The 16,424-nt window shown below is 44.4% G+C and overlaps 1 protein-coding gene across 4 annotated transcripts in view; it reads left to right on the forward strand.

Annotated features, from left to right (window-relative positions):
• Positions 1-16,424, forward strand: part of LOC133750638 (S-adenosyl-L-methionine-dependent tRNA 4-demethylwyosine synthase TYW1) — a 221,777-nt gene that overhangs the window by 43,149 nt on the left and 162,204 nt on the right. For 3 of the 4 annotated variants that reach the window (XM_062180247.1, XM_062180248.1, XM_062180246.1), the window contains exons 8-9: positions 1,416-1,533; positions 9,618-9,670. In XM_062180247.1, coding sequence (XP_062036231.1) covers positions 1,416-1,533; positions 9,618-9,670 — 171 coding nt within the window. Of the gene's footprint in view, positions 1-1,415; positions 1,534-9,617; positions 9,671-9,744; positions 9,874-16,424 lie in introns of those variants that run through there. The other variant, XM_062180249.1, reaches the window with a different exon arrangement.

Here is a 16,424-nt window from a genome sequence, read left to right on the forward strand (position 1 = left end):
TTTGAAAGGCAGAGCAACGGGGGGAGAGAGAGAGAGAGAGAGAGATCTTCCGTTCACTGGTTCATTTTGCAAATGGCTGCAACAGCCAGGGCTGAACCAGTAGGAAACCAGGAGCTAGGAACATCATCCTGGTCTCCTACATAGGTGGCAGGGGCCCAAGTATTTGGGCCATCATCCCCTGCCTTCCCAGGCACATTCACAGGAACCTGGATAGAAGCAGAGTAGCTGGGACACAAACTGGCGCTCTGGTATGGAATGCTGGCCTCACAGGTGGTGCCACAGTGCTGGTCCTTGTACATGTCATGTATGGAAAACTAACAATATCCCTGGTAATGGAGTGATGTAGTGAATTGCTTGTACCTGTTGCTTGGCTTCATCGCCTGTCAACCTGTGGACATCCTTTTTCAAAAACTCTTCTCCTAGCCCCGTCTCTATTAATTTGAAGCAGATCCTCAGCAGATCAACTGTAAGACATTTTCATTTTAGATAGAAAGATATCAAGTGAGTGTACTCATTGGCTGACTAGGTTTGAATGTCAGGACACTTAAGATAGTTAGGCACTGGTGGTGTAAAATATAACACAGAGTCTGTGTTGTCTCTGAAATGGTTAATTAGCACTCTCTCTCTTTCAAAAATATGTTGTAATAACTTAAATACACACACCCCCAAGATTGTAAAAGGAAGACACAGGAGAAGGGGTAAATGAAGGTCACCTTGTCCTATGAAGCCAATGACAATGAATACGTGACAAGTGTGGTGTCATAACAGTGCATGCTGCATTTTTCAGTGGCCAAAGTCAAAAGGAAACACAAGCAGTTTGATATTATCCTCAGGATTTCTTAACTATATCATTCCTGTCACCGGAGAGAAATCTCTCCCATGTGGTGTTTGAGGCGATGGGTGGTGGGGTAGGTGCTCTGAGCTAGTGGCTCTCCTTTTTCCCCTTGTTTTGGAGGTTGACAAGTGTAATAAGGCAGGAGCTGTAATTTATTGAATACCTATTATTCTATCAGTCATTGTGCCAGGCGATTTTATTTCATTTCATCTTTAACATACTCCTGCTCCACGCATAATTGTTTTTGTCCTTTTTCAGGTGAGGAAATTGAAATCCAGAGAAAACAAGTAATTTGCCAGAGTTAGGCAGCTGTCTGCGCTCACACTGCTAAGAACATTTGACCTCTAGACAAGTGAATGGTTGGATTAATGTGTATGGGCATTTATGGGTGTATGTGTTTGAGCATATCGTTACTCTTTTAAGAAGAGTATCAAGATCTTCACCTTGCTGGAAATGGGATCACTTCCTGGAGATTAGGGTTCCGGGCCATTGTTTGTGATGAACCTTTTTTATTGATCAAGGTTACCTTATTCATTGCACATTGCCAATTCTGGATTTCATCCTTTGTATTTTAATACAGAGAGAAAAGGAGCAGCAGGAAGAGAAAACCAGTTTGTTCAGGAGCACAGGGAAAAATGAAGGTGGTGGAAGAAGAGCTATGATAACTCCTGCTCTCCGAGAAGCCCTTACTAAACAAGGTGAAGAATTTGTGAGAATCTCTGTTAGACGTTCTTACTCAGTGCCTAAGAGAAAGGAATAAACTGGGATTGCCAGTGGGGACAGAAATGAAGTCACTCCCTTGTGAGCTCAACAGCTGTGTCACAGTGGCAGGTGCAGTCATGAAAAGCTTCATCCTCTCATTTCCATGGGTCACTTATGCATTTCATCCTTGCGTGGTTTATTGCGATATTACCATCATTGTGGCTCAAAATGAAAGAAAATGCTATCTATCACTGACTCACAAATCACTGTTTATTAAAGAAAAACTACTAAATGCAGGAGAAAGTTTATATAAGGGGACTCTAAAAAGTTCAAGGAAAATTGAATTAAAAGATAAGTTCAGGGGCTGGTGTTGTGGTGCAGCAGGTTGAGCTGTTGCCTTCAACCCAGCATCCCATAGAAGTGCTGGTTTGAGTCCTGGCTGATCTGGCTCCCTGCTAATGCACCTGGGAAAGCAATGGAAGATGGCCCAAGTGCTTGGGACCCTGCATTGACATGGGAGACCCATATGGAGATCCAGGCTCCTGGCTTTGGCCTGGCCCGGCCCTGGCCATTGCAGCCGTTTGGGGTATGAACCAGCAGATGGAAGATTTCTCTCTGTTTCTTCCTCTTTGTCTGTAACTCTGCCTTTCAAATAAATAAAATTAATCTTTTATTAAACTTCTTTATAAGGGATCTTCAAAAAGTTCATGAAAGATGAGTTTTATGATAAACTGTGCATGGTTTCAAAACATTTTTGCACCAAGGTGAACTTATCTTATAATTTCATTTTCCATAAGTGATGTGAAATATCCCCATATGATACAAGGCTGGATTAATTATGCATAAATGTCACGTCTGGAATTGGGTGGTTATACTTAGTTAAGGAGGCTATAGTTGAATGGGCAAATTGTGTCCTGTAGAAGAAAAAATAGTGAACAAGAGTCAAGAGACTAACTTCCTTCCCTCTTACCCTCCTAACTCCATCTTCTTCTCTCCTTCCTCTCTGTATTTATAAAGAACATTTTATGTCACAGTTCTTGTAATACAGAGAAACACAGGCTAAAGTGTCTCCTTTGAGGAATCATGAATTGGATAGAAGATACAGATATATGTGAGGATATGTCAGAAATTCATAGGAAAATGAAATTAAAAGATAAGCTTATTTTTATGCAAAAAGCTTTTGAGGCCGGCACTGCGGCTCACTTGGCTAATCCTCTGCCTGCAGTGCCGGCACCCTGGGTTCTAGTCCCGGTTGGGGCTCTGGATTCTGTCCTGGTTGCTCCTCTTCCAGTCCAGCTCTCTGCTGTGGCCCGGAAATGCAGCGGAGGATGGCCCAAGTGCTTGGGCCCTGTACCCACATGGGAGACCAGGAGGAGGCGCTTGTCTCCTGGCTTTGGATCAGCGCAGCACGCCGGCTGTAGCAGCCATTTGGGGGGTGAACCAACAGAAGGAAGACCTTTCTCTCTGTCTCTCTCTCTCTCACTAACTCTGCCTGTCAAAAAAAAAAAAAAAGCTTTTGAAATCCATGCATAGTTTTTTCATAATACACAATTTTTCATGAACTTTTTTGTTGTTTTAATTTTATTTGAGAAAGAGAAGGTACTCCCATCTGCTGGTTCACTTCTACAGGTGTCTGCAATGGATAGGACTGGTCTGGGGCCAGAGCTGGATGCTGGGATCACAGTCCGGGCCCTACATGAGGGTGGCAGGGAACTTTACTTAAGCCACCACCCCTGCCTCTCAGGATTTGCGTTGGTGGGAAGTTGGAGTCAGGAGCTGGTGCCAGGAATCAAACCCAGGAACCAAGATATGAGACACAGGCATTTTTTTTTTTTTTTTGGACAGGCAGAGTGGACAGTGAGAGAGAGACAGAGAGAAAGGTCTTCCTTTTGCCGTTGGTTCACCCTCCAATGGCCGCCACGGTAGGCGCGCTGCGGCCAGCGCACCGCGCTGATCCGATGGCAGGAGCCAGGTGCTTATCCTGGTCTCCCATGGGGTGCAGGGCCCAAGGACTTGGGCCATCCTCCACTGCACTCCCTGGCCACAGCAGAGAGCTGGCCTGGAAGAGGGGCAACCAGGACAGGATCGGTGCCCCGACCGGGACTAGAACCCGGTGTGCCGGCGCCGCAAGGCGGAGAATTAGCCTAGTGAGCCGCGGCACCGGCTGAGACACAGGCATTTTTAACTGATAGGCTAAATGCCTACTCCTCTGTGAGCTTTTTGAAGACTTCTGCTGTATATAATGTGCTTTTTCATTGGGATAGACTATTATGATTTATTTAAATCTGTTTTAAAAGATTTTTTATTTGAAAGGCAGAGCAACAGAGAGAGAGATGAATGGATGGATGGATGGACGGACAGATGGACAGATAAATAAATTGATCAACTGATAAATCTTCCATCCACTGGTTCACTCCCTAAATGACTGTAGTAGCAAGGACTGAGCCAGGATGAAACCAAGAGCCAGGAGCTCTATCCAGGTGTACCTTGTGGGTGATGGGGGGGCCAAGTACCAGGTGCCTTTCCAGACACATTAGCAAGAAGCTGGATCAGAAGCTGAGTAGCCAGGACTGAACCGGAGCTCTGATATGGGATGTTGCCATCACAGACAGCAGTTTAACACACTGCACCATAGTCTTACTATTTGTTTTGTACTTTTCTCATCTTTTATTTTTTTGTCTGTTTTTCTATTTGTTTTCTCTCGTTCATTTATTTTGATTTTATTTGAAAAACAGAATGAGAGAGAGGGACAGAGAACAAGAGACAGCGAGAGTGCCAGGGCTGCAGCAGGTTGAAGCCAGGAGCGTGGAACTCCAGCCAGGTTTTCCACATGGGCAGGGGCCCAAGTAGTTGGGCCGTCTTCTGCTGCTTTTTCAGTCACATTAGCAAGTTTCTGGATTGGAAGCAGAGCAACAGTGACTTGAACCAGTGCTCCTATATGGGATGTCAGCATTGCACATGGCCGTGGCTTAACCTGCTGCTCCACAACACAAGCCCCCTCTGCTTTCTAAAAAAAATGATTCTCTTGTATATTGTTGTTGGCTTATTAGCTGTAATACTTTGGTTATTTATTGGCTGCCTGAAAATTGATCCTGTATGTCTTTACATGTGACAGTCTGTCTTTGAGTCTTATTAGACTACTTCATGTATAATAGAAGAATCTTGCAATAGTATACTTCAGTTTCTCCCCACTCCCCCCTCTGTTTTTAGAAGAATTATTTGAAAGAGACAGAAGTCTTCCATCTGCTGGTTCATTTCCCAAATGCCTGCCATAGCCCTGCTGGGCTAGATTGAAGCCAGGAGCTGGGAACTCAATCCAGGTTTCCCACATAGGTGGGGATCCAACTGCTTGAACCATAATCGGCTGCCTCTCAGGGTGCACATTAGCAGTGAGTTGGAATGAGAGTGGAGCCAGGACTTGAACTGACACTCCACTATGGGAAGTAGACATCCCAACTGGTACCTTCTTGATCCCTGTGCCAAATGCCTTTCCCCATTTACCTTTCTTTTGTTATTATGTATTTTACTTTTACAGGTTATAAACTCTACAATACATTGTTATTATTTTTGCTTACACAGTTGATTTCTTCTATTAAAGATTTATGTCATTATAAAGAATTTTCTTCTTTACTCCTGTAGTTACCTCTTTCTTGATCATTAGTCCTTTGTTTTTGTGCTTGTTCTGTCTGGTATCCTTTAACCTCTGTGGAAGAACTGCCTTTTTTTTTTTTTAGTTTTATTTATTTGACAGGTAGAGTTATAGACAGTGAGAGAGAGAGCAGAGAGAAAGTTCGTCCTTCTGTTGGTTCACTCCCCAAATGGCCGCAACAGCTGGAGCTATGCCGACCCGAAGCCAGGAGCCAGGCGCCACCTCCTGGTCTCCCATGCCGGTGCAGGGGCCCAAGCACGTGGGCCATCCTCCACTGCCCTCCTGGGCCACAGCAGAGAGCTGGACTGGAAGAGGAGCAACCGGGACTAGAACCCGGTACCCACATGGAATGCTGGTGCCACAGGCGGAGGATTAACCAAGTGAGCCGTGGTGCCATCCCAGAAGAACTGCTTTTTAACATTTGTTAAATGTTAAATGGGTTGGTGATAAATTCTTTCAGATTTTGTATATCTAAAAAAAAAAGCTTTATCCTGTCGCCATTCTTTTGGTAAATTTTGGTTATTTGAGAGGCAGAATGACAGTAGAGAAAGAGAAAGCTGCCATCTGCTGATTCGCTCTCCATATGTTTGGAACAGCAAGGGCTGGGCTAAGGCCAAAGGCGGGAGCTAGGAACTCAGTCCACGTCTCACACACGGATGGCAGGAACTCAACTACTTGAGGCATGACCTCGAGCCCACACTGCCCTCTCCCAGGTGCTACATTAGCTGGAAGCTTTGTAGGAGCCAGAGGCAGGTGTCTAACCCAGGCGCTTTTATAGGGTACTCAGGTGTCTTAACCAATCAGCCGAGTGCCTTCCCCTTGCCTTCATTTTTGGAGGGTACGTTTTGCTGGATATAGAATTGTAGATGGACAGCATTTTTTCTGTCAGCATTCCAAAGGTGGTGTTCTGTTGGCCTCTTGCTCACTTGCTTCTGATAAGAGCTCAGCAGTCAGCCATCATTTCATTTGTGCCTTTGAATGTAATACTCCCTTCCCCAACTACTTTAAAGATTTTCTCTTAATTGCTGATTTTGGACAGTTTAATGTTACATATTAAATTGCTCCTACCTGAAGTCCTTGCGACCAGAAATATTTTAGATTTTGGAGTTTTTCACCTATGGGAATACGGACATGAACTGTACTGGTTAAGCATCCTGATAGGTGCCAGCAAGCTACTCAAAACATTTCAGAATTTGTAGCATTTTGGATTTCAGATGTTTGCATCAGGGAGGCTCAGCTTGTTAGTGTCTTAATGTACTATTCTTCATGTTACTTGGGTTTCATTTTGCTTCTCAATTCTTTGGTTTTGTCATTTTCATGAAATTTAGACAAATTTTTTCCATTATTTCTTCAAATATTTTTCTGTCCCCTTCCCCTCTTCTTTGGGTATTGTAATTAAAATAGGGTGCTTGAATTTGACCCACAGTTCACTGACGCTCTTTTCATTTAAGAAATTTTTATTTTTCATTAACTTGAAAAAGAGAGAAGCAGTGAGGATAAAGAGAAAGACATTTCATCCATTGGTTTATTCCCCAATTGCCCACAATAACCAGACTGGGCCAGGGACAGGCTGAAGCCAGGAGCCTGAACCTCAATCCAGGTCTCCTGCCTGAGAGGCAGGGACCTACCTGCTTGAGCCTTCACCTGCTGCCTCCCAGGGTGCACATTAATGAGAAGTTAGAAGCAGAGCTTGAGACTCCATTATGAGAAGTGAGTATTCCAAGCAGCATCTTTTTTTTTTTTTTAAACTATTTTATTTACTTATTTGAAAGGCAAAGATTCAGAAGGAGAAGGAGGGAAAGAGAGAGAGAGAGATTCTTTTTTTTTTTTTTTTAAGATTTATTTATTTATTTGAAAGAGTTAGAGAGAGAGAGGTCTTCTATCTGCTGGTTCACTCCCCAAAGGGATGCAATGGCCGGAGCTGCACCAATCCGAAGCCAGGAGCCAGGAGCTTCTTCTGGGTCTCCCACACAGGTGCAGGGCCCCAAGGACTTGGGCCATCTTCTACTGCTTTCCCAGGCCATAGCAGAGAGCTGGATGGGAAGTGGAGCAGCCGGGACTCGAACCGGCACCCATATGGGATGCTGGCACCTCAGGCCAGGGCATTAATCTTCTGTGCCACAGTGCTGGCCCTCAAGAGAGATTCTTTCATCTACTGGTTTACTCCCTGAATGGCCACAATGGCCAGGGTGGGCCAAGTTGAAGCCAGGAGCTTCTCCTGGGTCTCCCACGTGGGTGCAGGAGCTCAAGGACTTGGGCCATCTTCTGCTGCTTTCCCAGGCACATTATCAGGGAGCTGGATTGGAAGTGGAGCAGCCGGGACTTGAACTGGCAGTCATATGGGATTCTGGTGCCGCAGGCGGAGACTTAGCCTACTACACCATAGCACTGGCCCCTCAAGCAGCATCTTAATGGCTGTGCCAAATGCCTACCGCAGTTTCTGATAATCTGTGGTTGGATGACAAACCTAATTTTACCTTGTTAGTTGCCTTATTATAAGTGTGTTTAATCTTTTTTCCTGGTATGAGGAATGGTTACTTCGAGCTTTGAGTCGACTTTTATGTGTTGTGAGGTGAGACAGAGCCGACTCAGTAGAGGGCTAAGTCGTCTTCACAGTGGAGATGAAACACTTGTGTGTCCTGTATGCAAAGCCTTGTGGATCTTGAGGTGCCCAGGATGAGTGATCATTTGGACACACATCCCGGTCTGCTGGTACACCCGGTGAGCTGCAGGTACATCTTTAATCCTTCCAGATGGCTCTTTCCCATTCTTGGGTAAATTTTCTCACGTGTGTACTCATCAGTACTCAGACATATACTTGATAGAAATCGTCTGCAGACTCTTGCATTCTTTGTGTAGCTGTTCTCTCTTTGTACTCCACCCTGCAAACTCCTTTGCTTTCGCTGGACTGTCTCAGCTCCCTCCTCAGCTGAAGGAGTCCTTTGGGCTTCTCCCTGCCACATGACCTGGGAACTTCTCAGACATAAGCTGGGGTAATGGGGGAGCTCCTCATTGACAGCTCCTCACTGTCCTTCATTGCCTGATGCTGACTGTCCTAAAAGCTGCTGTTTCCTGTATGTTGTCCACTTTTTGTTGATTCCAGAAGGATAGTGAATCTTTGTTATTCTGTCTGGGTTAGTAGCAGAATTCTGCTCTGTAATTTTCAGCAATTGCATACTCTTGGCTTAATCTTGATATTGTGGCCAGCTACAGATCTTTCCATTCTGTAGTGTATAGTGTTTTCCACACCTAAATGCAAAATTTTGTGCAGCTCTCTGTATCTCAGGAGGAAGAGATTTAAAGAACTAATGTAATAGAGCATGATTTCTGTGCTAATAAAAGCAGCGGCATAATATGGGAACCCAACACAAGAAATAGAATTTTCTCTGGGACTCCTTTAAATGGTTATTCTGTTTCAGAGATTGGTTATTCAGTTGGATGCACTCCCATCTTCAAGTAGATAAGCAGTGCTGTATTCATATGCAAGGGGCTTACATAAATGTGGGAGAGGATAAAAGACAAAGCTTGTAAATGTTGCCACTAGAGACGTGTAATCTAAGTTGACATTGTTCCATCAATCATCACACAGTGAAGTTGCATGTTTAACCAGCCGCTGATCCACTTAGGCCATCAGACTGTGTTCCTCCATTCCTGTTGTTCGTCTGCAAGAGCCTTTTTGTGCCAGACTCATGATAATTGTGGCTTATTATTTGAAACCTCATGAGAAACTTCATTGAATGCTTTCTGAAATCAGAATGTTCTACTTGTTGGCTCTATTTGTTTGTTTAAAAAGGAAATGAGATTACTTTGGCATGGCCTTTTCTGTGCTTTTCCTGTCTTCTGTGGCTCAGAAATTTTAAATGATAGGCTGTGGAGTGCTACTCAGAATTCATGTGCCATTGTAGTTCCTTGAATCTGATTTCTCCGCATTTTGGATCAGCATTTCTTTGTTTTAATCTCCTGTTGCCCATCTGATTCTTCATCTTTTTGTTTTCACAGATTACTGGTGATAGTAGCCTGTCATCCATGTGAAATGTATGATTCCTTTTGCTTTCTGGCTAAGCATAAAGCTCATTTTTGTAATTGTTCCTCATGCCCTTGTGTTCTTGATCATTTGTTAATTTTGTTGCTCAGTCTTTTAGAACTTTGCTGAGTTTTGGCCTATGAGACCTGTTAGATCTTGAGAAGTTAAAATTTCCCCATATAATTTTGGGTTAGCTTGTTTTTGAAAAAAAAATTTGAGTTTATGTTTTTAGATGCATGTGCATTTTAAATTTTCTCATTTTAGTTCATGAAATCTTCAATGTTTTCTGCGATGATGCTGTTGACTGCAGTAATTTAAGCAAAGAAAAATGTTTTTGCTCAATTTTGATATCTTTTGATTTGAAGCTTTTGGCTGGTTAATTTTGTGTTTCCTTTTTTTCTATTCAGGTTATCAGCTGATTGGGAGCCACTCTGGGGTGAAGCTCTGCAGGTGGACAAAGGTATTTCTTTATTTTCATTCAAGTGTTGCATGTAACTTTCTTATGTATTGTGGGTAACCTCCTCATCTACATAGCTTGCAGCAATCGGTGGACCACAAGGCCTACGAAAACAGCCAGGTGAAACAGATGAAACAGAATGGACTCTGCATAAACAACTAGGAAGAACCAGGTGAAATAGATGAAGTTGAGGCAGGGCAGACTCTGCATAAACAACTAGGAAGAACCAGGTGAAACAGATGAACTTTCGACCTGAGGCTATACGTGCCCTTTCATCTGATTGGACGATATCAGCATAAAGGGACATTGGGATCTGGGTGGGTGGGCGCGGCTGCCCCTTCTCTTTTCTTCTCTCCCCACTTTCCTTCTGCCCCCACAAGTAAAAGTTCCTTGAGAACCGATGAACAGTGACCGTGTTGTGACTGCGTTGGACCCTTGCTGGCGAGGGTCCGACAGTGTATAATCAATAATTTTACTATGAATTTTTAAATGAGTTCAACATATTTTGAACCCATATGAACTCCAATTAAGATACAAATTAATTTTCTCACCTCAGCAAATTTAATGGCACTCATTTATGTTTGCTATCTCCTACCCTCACCCTCAAGCAAACAGTGTTCTAACTGCTGTTGCTATTATTTGGTTTTGGCTTTCTAGACTTTCATGTGAGTTGAAGCATATAATCTTTAGTCATTGTGATTTTTGGAAGTCCAGTATAATGTTTCTGAGCTACATTCATGCTATAGCACTTATCATCAGTTCATTCACTTTTATTGCTCAGTAGTATTCTGTTGCATGAATATACGTGTTTTCTGTTCTGTGCATAGACATCTGGTCTGTTTTCAGTTTTGTCTGTTGTGAGCAAAATCTCTAGCAACATTGTTCCACAAAAGCTTGTGTCAGTATTTATATATATGCCCATTTTCCCAGAAGGATCACCGCGACCTGATATTTTCAATCACTTGAGGAATGTTCCCAGTTTGCATAGTGAGGGTACCACTGGACATTCTCAGCAGCAGTGCATGAGGGTTTCAGTGTCTCTGCACCCAAACAACATTTGTTGGTTACAGCATAGTGACTGTGAAGTGACATTCATAGATGCGTTGGCTTTCCTGATGACCGGTGATGCTGAACATCTTTTTTATTTGTTTAATGGATGTTTGTATATCTTCTTGGGAGAAAAGTCTCTTTAAGTCATTTGGCAATCTTAACTTTGGGTTATTTATCGTGTGGGATTGTCAGAGTTCTTTCTCTGTGGATAATAATAGTTCTTTATCACATGTACGATTTGCTTCTCCTGCCACTGTTGGTGGCTGTGTCCCCAGGGACTGTGTTATTGCAGGCCGACTGCACTCAGCTCCTAATGATCAGGCCCTCCAGTCCTGTCTTGCAGATCTTTTTCCTACCTGTCCTGTCCTGGGTCAGGTTCCCCATGCAGAACTGTTCTCAGCCTCATCGCCGTTATTGATTAGTTCAAATCTGACATTTCTAAATAACCTTTCTTCTTTCAGTCATGCTTAATTTTTTATATCCTTCTTTCCTGTTCTTAAACATTTCTACCCTAGCTTCTTGCTACTGTTTCCTGCTAACGTTCCATTTCTGTATGCCCCTTCCAATGTGATTCTGGCCTCTCCTTTGACCAGCCTTTTCTGTTGTGCCCTCTGTAACTTTACAGAAAACACCCCTCTATCCTTGTCTTTCTACCTAATGCCCCTGCCCATCTTGCCATTTGCTTGTTATATCAGTGAAATCAGTGGGCCTCCCAAAAAGAGAATCCAATTCTAGCCCCTAAAGTTGTCAGAGTATTGAGCAATCTCAGTATATCTCTGTGCAGCCTTTTAATGCCAGCTGCTCCGCAGACTTCCCGTTCCTTGTTTCCCCCTTGCTCTTCTGCCCTCATCCTAAGGAGCAGTAATATTCCAGCAGTTGACACTGCTGGCTCTTGGTGTTGTTCCATCTACTCTTGGTAATGTGCTAAGTAAGCCCTATTATATTTTCATTTATTTTTTAATGCTTCTCATATCTCAGATTCCTTTTTTCCAGTCCACTGATTTTTCAGTATTAGCAGACCCAGTGCCTTCTGTTTATAGCCATTATTTTATAACATTTCTTTTACTATTGCTAAATTAAGTTTAGATGCAATTTAATATCACAAGCATTGTTTTTTAAAATCAGTGTTTTGCTCAAGCTATAATATAACGAGAGAAAAGGAAAGGACCTTATATTAAACATTATGTATTTGTGTATGGAGATGCTCTGACACTGTTGCATTGGAAGGTATAAGGAAGTAATTATCTGCTTGCACCTGTTACAGTGGAGAAATTTAGATTTAGGAGAAATAAAAAAAACTGCACATTATCTCTTACAAGAAGTAACAAGAAGCTAGGCTCACTTACATATGATAAGACAAGGATGGAAACAGCTTTAGTTAAAGTAGGGCTAACAGACCAAAGAATGATCTCACAATGGAGAAAATAAGAAAGTAGTATATTGGCAAAAGAAGCCCGAGTCTCCTTTATGTCGAATCTGAACAGTTTTCCGCATTGTGACTTGGTAGAGATGGAACACCACCAAAAATACATTTCCTGTTTTGAAATCTCACATCGTGTTGAGACCTACATCCTGTCTCCAATTTGTGAGCCGACTGTGGAGTCTGCATCCCTTAGGCAGCAGTGGGGATAGAGGATAGATAGGAAACAAATGGCAGTACAAGGGGATGAGAGATGTCTGGTGACTGTTTCAGAGTAACATTTTAAAATGACAGGTAACCTTGAAATAAACGATTTCTGCATGTCATTATTACAAGATAGATTTTTTTCATCAGTGTGCTGGCTATAAAAGTTAACAATATATACAAGAGTAATAATAACTTTTGAAGCAGCATTCTTGTGCTCAGCTTCTCTGACATTAGCCAGATTAATCTTTGAAGTACAGACCATGTCTCCCTGCTCCTTCTCAGAAGCCTACGTGGCTCCCCCTTGCTTTTTTTTTTTTTTTTTTTTTTTTTTTTATTTTTTTATTTTTGACAGGCAGAGTGGACAGTGAGAGAGAGACAGAGAGAAAGGTCTTGCTTTTCCGTTGATACACCCTCCAATGGCCGCTGCAGCCGGTGCACTGCGGCCAGCGCATCACGCTGATCCGAAGCCAGGAGCCAGGTGCTTCCTCCTGGTCTCCCACAGGGTGCAGGGCCCAAGCACTTGGGCCATCCTCCACTGCTTTCCTGGGCCATAGCAGAGAGCTGGCCTGGAAGAGGGGCAACCGGGACAGAATCCGGCGCCCCAACCGGGATTAGAACCCAGTGTGCTGGCGCCGCAGGCGGAGGATTAGCCTATTGAGCCACGGCGCCCTCCCCCTTGCTTCTTAGTCAGCATATCACTTTGCGTTTGTAATAGGTATTTCAGACTTAATTCAGTCACTAATTCTCCTCCTAATTCCATTTCCCTCTTAGCTCTTCAAAAATGGCGACTCTGTACTTTCAGTTGCTCAGGCCAAGAACCCAGGAGTCATATTTTTCTTTTCTGTTTTTTCGTCTCCCAAATTTATTCCATGAGCAAATCTTTTCTCCCAGAATATATCCAGAGTTCACCTACTATACTGCCATTCCTTACCCAAGTCCCTGTGGTTTGTCCCTGTTGTTGGCTCAGTGGTCTTTGCCCTCCCTGGCTCCACTTTTGTCATTCTCTGGTGTCTTCCCTACCTGGAAGCCAGATGCACCAGATCCTGTCCTTCCACTCAGAGCCCTCAGAGGTTTCCATCTCAGGCAGACTGAAAGCTGGAGTCCTTACAGTCACCTCCAAGGCCCCGTGTGTTCTGCTCTCTCAGGTTTCAGCCCAGCCATCCTCACCTTTTTACTCTTCCCTGAACATACCAGGCCCAAGTCCTCCCTGCTTTTTGGTCTCCCTCTGTCTTACAGTTAGGGCTCTGCTCACAGAGCCCCTATCAGAGAGCATTTCCCTTGACCATCTTATGTAAAATCCCAACCTTCCCTTTATTCCCTTACACCACTTCAGATTTCTCCATAGTATTTATTTCCATTTGTATCTTTGTTTATTGTTTATCTCCTTTCTTCCCTTGTCATCTCTCATATTCCAACCTAAGAGTATTTGTTACTATTTCTAGTACCAAGAGTAGAATTCTTATTTTTTTTTTTAATTTTTTTATTTATTTATTTGACAGGTAGAGTTACAGTGAGAGAGAGAGAGAGAAAGGTCTTCCTTCCATTGATTCACTCCCCAAATGGCTGCAACGGCCAGAGCTACGCCGACCCGAAGCCAGTAGCCAGGTGCTTCCTCCTGGTCTCCCACGCAGGTGCAGGGCCCAAGCACTTGGGCCATCCTCCACTGCCTTCCCGGGCCACAGCAGAGAGCTGAACTGGAAGAGGAGCAACCGGGACTAGAACCCAGTGTCCATATGGGATGCTGGCGCCGCAGGTGGAGGATTAACCAAGTGAGCCACGGCACCGGCCCCCCCAAGAGTAGAATTCTAACATGTAGTAATCTCTTAGTAAACATTGTGTGGATGACTGGAATATGCCTTTGAGCCCAAGGAAGATTATACTTAGTATATATTTTTTGTTAAATATTTATTTATTTATTTGAAAGTGAGAGTTACACAGAGAGAGAAGGAGAGGCAGAGGTCGAGAGAGAGAGAGAGAGAGGTCTTGCTTCTGCTGGTTCACTCACCAGTTGGATGCAACGGCCAGAGCTGCACCAATCCGAAGCCAGGAGCCAGGAGCTTCTGCTGGGTCTCCCACACGAGTGCAGGGGCCCAAGGACTTGGCTATCTTCTACTGCTTTCCCAGGCCATAGCAGAGAGCTGGATCGGAAGTGGAGCAGCTGGAACTGGAATTGGCTTCCATATGGGATGCCGTCACTGCAGGTGGCGGCTTTTTCCACTGTGCCACAGTGCCGGCCCCAATATACTTAGTATAGTTTTAATCCACTTGTTGAGCCAGCCTGCCTGCCTGCCTGCCTGCCTCCCTCCCTCCCTCCCTCCCTGTCTCCCTGCCTCCCTGCCTCCCTCCTTCCTTCCCTCCTCCCCTCCCTCCTTCCTTCCTTCCTTGTCAGAGTGACAGAGAGAGAGAGAGAGAGAGAGAGCACTCTTCCAGCAGCTGACTCACTCCCCAAAAGGCTACAGCTGCTGGGGCTGAGCCAGGACAACACCAGGAGCTCAGAACTCCACCCTGAGCTCCCACGTGGGTGGCACAGGCCCAGGTAGTTGGGCAGTCCTCCACTCTTTCCCAGGCACATCAGCAGGGAGGTGGGTAGGAAGTAGTGCAGCCAGGACTCTAACTGGTGCTCTGATAAGGGATACTGGCATCGCAGGCAGCAGCTTAACCCGCGGTGCCAAAGCTCCTGTCCCTGGGCTTTATTTTCTGCTTTAACATTCATGCACTGTGTGTTGTAGTTTATCTTGTCTTGAGCAGGGGAAAGGGATATCTTTTCTCTTGCTGGCTCACTCCCCCAGTTTCATCTTCTCTTCTCCGTTTCAGCTTCCAAGTGACCAAAGTTTATTCAGTCAGGAAAGCAGAAACAACTCTGGGTGTTGTGGCAAGAACAGATTTAATAAGGTGAATTAAGTAAAAGCTTACAAAACCTTCAAAGGGCCCTGGGGCAGTGACGGTCAGGCGAACTGCTCCTGCCTGGAGGATATCGAAAATCCTGGACTCCCAGGACCTTGGTTTGATCTTGTTGGCAGAATAAGATGAGTGTGTCTCAGGAGCTTGCCCGGAAGCCTCTACAAACTTGATGTCTGTTGTATATGCCTGGGTGTTCCAGCCGCAGCCAGAGAGACGTAACGGTTTCTCAGTTTTTGACTCCCAAATGTTGCATAGGTACCTCTTCTTGGTGGAATCTGAAATACAACTCTTCGATAAAGGAATCTGAGAAATAGGGTATTTGGAATTCCGGCCTCTGCTTAGAAGGGCAGACAGAGGACCAACTGTTAACAGACAATAGACTCAGCATCTATAGACATTCTTCTACCTGTATTGATGTTTTCACATAATAGCATAAGCAGCACATTTGTTTCTGCCTAACCTGTTTGTAGCTGTTCCTCCTGTGAGGGAGGCCGTTTTTATTTTTCTCCTTAACAGGGGAGGGTACTCTTTTGAGATCTGCACTTTAACTGATTACCACGGAATGATCTGATGTGAAAGAGTTGGAGGAGAGGGAAATAGTAATAAGCATGGTTACATCAGTCCTCATGTTTGCACCTGCTCACCTGGTCACAGTATTTGTAACTTCCTCCTGCCACTAGGCAGTGAAGTCGTGTTTCCTTGGTGTTCCATCAATACCTGACGTGATGGTGGCTCCTTACCAGCGGGGCACTCGAGTCTGCCAGTTACAGTAGTGTGGCTCCTCCTGTAATCTTCACTTTTATTACTGTACGTGAGAAAGCTGCGAGACACCAGAGAGATCCCCTTGGGTTCCAAGACAGCATTCTCCTTGCTTTCATTTTGTGCCAGTAGCTGTGTTTCCCCTTGATAATAAGGATCAGTAGCCCCAGTGGGCTGTGTTGCTGCAGCATGGAGACTCTAAGGAGCTGGGGTGGTAGTGTTTACTATCAAGAATCATGGAGGGTCTGTGTTTTACCCAATTTAGAGCTAACAGGTTAGCCTGGCAGAGGACACAGGACTCATGAGTCAGAGTCAGAGCACTGCTGGCAGTTTGATTTTTATGTGAACATTGGTTCCCTGCCTCCCAAATGCCTGCAGCTGATGGAGGTAGACCTAGGGGTATGCTGGACACAGAGTAGA

The sequence above is a fragment of the Lepus europaeus genome, chromosome 21 (genome assembly GCF_033115175.1).
Source record: "Lepus europaeus isolate LE1 chromosome 21, mLepTim1.pri, whole genome shotgun sequence".
NCBI lineage: Eukaryota > Metazoa > Chordata > Mammalia > Lagomorpha > Leporidae > Lepus > Lepus europaeus.